This window comes from Elephantulus edwardii, unplaced genomic scaffold, assembly GCF_000299155.1.
Source record: "Elephantulus edwardii isolate Elephantulus edwardi_28Jun2011 unplaced genomic scaffold, EleEdw1.0 scaffold00007, whole genome shotgun sequence".
NCBI classification, from domain to species: domain Eukaryota; kingdom Metazoa; phylum Chordata; class Mammalia; order Macroscelidea; family Macroscelididae; genus Elephantulus; species Elephantulus edwardii.
Window position 1 is genome coordinate 36,360,635 of NW_006399757.1, and position 2,603 is coordinate 36,363,237.

The 2,603-nt window shown below is 58.7% G+C and overlaps 1 protein-coding gene across 1 annotated transcript in view; it reads left to right on the plus strand.

Moving 5' to 3' along the window:
* Positions 1 to 116: 116 nt before the first annotated feature.
* The window catches only part of LOC102856510 (hematopoietically-expressed homeobox protein Hhex-like), a 5,543-nt gene continuing 3,056 nt past the window's right edge, over positions 117 to 2,603 (plus strand). The window contains exon 1 of the mRNA XM_006880341.1: positions 117 to 511. Within this exon, the coding sequence (XP_006880403.1) occupies positions 142 to 511 (370 nt within the window). The 5' untranslated portion in view covers positions 117 to 141. The remainder of the gene's footprint in view (positions 512 to 2,603) is intronic.

The window sequence follows — 2,603 nt, forward strand, 5'->3', positions numbered from 1 at the left end:
GTAGGGCCGGCGGCAGGAAGGGGCCAGCGCGCGGCCCCACCCCGTGGCCCGCGAGCCTATCGCCGGGAGCGCGGAGCGCGGATAAATGTAACCCCGGTGGGCGGGCGGGCAGCTTGCAGGGGAGCGCAGCGCCGCGCGGCCATGCAGTACCCGCACCCCGGGCCCGGCGCGGCGCCCGCCGTGGGGGTCCCGCTGTACGCGCCCACGCCGCTGCTGCAGCCCGCGCACCCGACGCCCTTCTACATCGAGGACATCTTGGGCCGCGGGCCCGCCGCCCCCACCCCCACACCCACCCCTACGCTGCCGTCCCCCAACTCCTCCTTCACGAGCCTCGTGTCCTCCTACCGGACCCCGGTGTACGAGCCCACGCCGATCCACCCCGCCTTCTCGCACCACTCCGCCGCCGCCCTGGCCGCCGCCTACGGACCCAGCGGCTTCGGGGGCGCTCTGTACCCCATCACGCGGACGGTGAACGACTACACGCACGCCCTGCTCCGCCACGACCCCCTGGGTAAGGCGGCCGGGGTCACGGCGAGGCCGAGCCCAAGGCGGCGGCGAGGAAGGCGCCACCCGGCAGGTGGCAGCGCCCCGGAGGCGGCGGGGTGGGGGTGGGGGTAGGGGCGGGCAACAGAAAGTTGTAGCAAAAGCGATTGAGGAGCGGCTCTCAGACGCGCGCGGGGCCGGGAGGCGCGGGCCCCGGCGGCGCGCGACCCGGGCTGACCGCGCGGTGACTCAGATTGGTTTTCCTGCACCTTGCAGGCGTCGGGGCGCGCGAGCCCAGGCGAGACTTCTGGCCCTGCTGGCGGTCGAGGCCAGCTTTGATCGGTGCGTGTCGTCGCCGGGGTGGAGCCCCCTTGGCTGGAGAAACCGGGAGGGGGCTACCGAGGCGCCGCGGGCCAGCCCCTGCGGGGCAGGGACAGCGACAGCTGCCGGGCTCGGATGGTTATGGGGCTGGACTTGGTTCAACAAGTTTGTGCAGTGAAAGAGCCTGACCCTTTCCGTTCATACAGGAAATCTTGAGTTCTCGATAGGAGTAAATCTGGTTTCAGAAGCTGTTAAGTGTTTTCCTGGCTGCATGAAGCAGACCCTTCCCCCTGAGTAGTGCGCGCTGCTGATTATTTTATCGACATCCTCAATACAGACAAATTCAGGAAACACTCGACTTCTGATAGCCAGGATCCGTTTTTCTGATATTGTTCATTTCCTCTGTGTGGGATGTGACTTTATAGCAGCTAAAATAACCAGTTGCTTCCTATTTTTCCCCCCTCCCGAGGCTGTTTTGCACCATTCTGAAGCCTGAGCCTGACGCAAGCAAAATCTTGAAAAAAACAATACCAGCTTTCAAAGCGTTTAAGCGCGTACTGCCCAAAGCCCGCCTGACGTACAGACCTTGAGAGTAGAAAGCTGCAGCCCCCCACCCCTGGGCACCACATAGAAAGGGCAGCGCGAGTGTATAGAATTTGCAGGCCTGTTCCCTTAGAGCCAGGCCAAAGAAATAAGGCTGCTGCGATTGGTGCCCCATTCTGGCCATTGGTGCCCCCAGGGTCTAAAGTGTCAAGGTGGACGAAGAAAACCATGGGGTTTGATATCTGCTGCCTGCTCTGGACACTGGAGACAATGACCTTGAATTTAATAATGTAATTATTATGATGATGTAACCTCTAGCCCAGACTACTTTCCGTTCTCACTGTTAGAAACAGTTTGAGGTGGATGATATTTTTAGTATTTTGCTTGTTGGTGGGATTTTTAAAGTGTATTATAGTGTATGGCTTAATTGCAGCCTTGAGTTGGTGCAGGGACTTAAGTGTGTCCTCTGTTTGCCAGTTGGGGGTCGGAGCTTGACCTGGGATCTGGAGGTGCGAACTTGAGCTGGTAGTCTGAGCTAGAGCTGCGCAGAACCTGGGAGTGAACGTTTGCACCAAATGCGCTCTGGGTTTCCTTGGGTTACTGGTGGGACCGCGCAGGAGGAAGCGAAGGGTTTTTCGAGATAGACCAACAGGAAACACATTGACGGAAATGTTGCCATAGCCCACGGGTGGCTTTAACTGGCTGCCCCCGTCGCCGGGTGTGAAATCAGAGGAGGCCGCAGCCCCATCGGGCCAGGATTGGAGGCTTTGCACGCGCGCGTGGCTCCGTGGCTCCCGTGGCTGTGGCCGCCTGGGGCAGTGTAACAGCCTTGCTGCCCTACAATGCGCAGACACCCAGGCCTTGGAGAGTGCGGTTTACCACGGGAGCGGACCTGGAACAGCAAAAAAGTAGTGTATAAATTTAAAAGGAACTGCTAAAAGAGGGACTTGATATTTTAAATTCAATTGTGTACTAGGCGCTCTTTTTTTAGTGTTCAAAGGATTTGTTTGTAGTAGAGGGCTTGAAAGTTGCGTGTGTGACGGTGTAGTGGGTGATCTGTGTGCACAAGCAATGCAGGTGTATGGTTTTGAGTGTGTACGTGCATACGTGCGTATCTGGTCAAGGTTTTGCGTTTAGGTGATTGCCGTGTGTGTGTGTGTGTGTGTGTGTGTGTGTGTGTGTGTGTGTGTTGGTGTGAGCAGTTGCCTTGGAATGGTATGCAAATTCTGGCTGGTTGGGTGCCCTCTTGCGCTCCC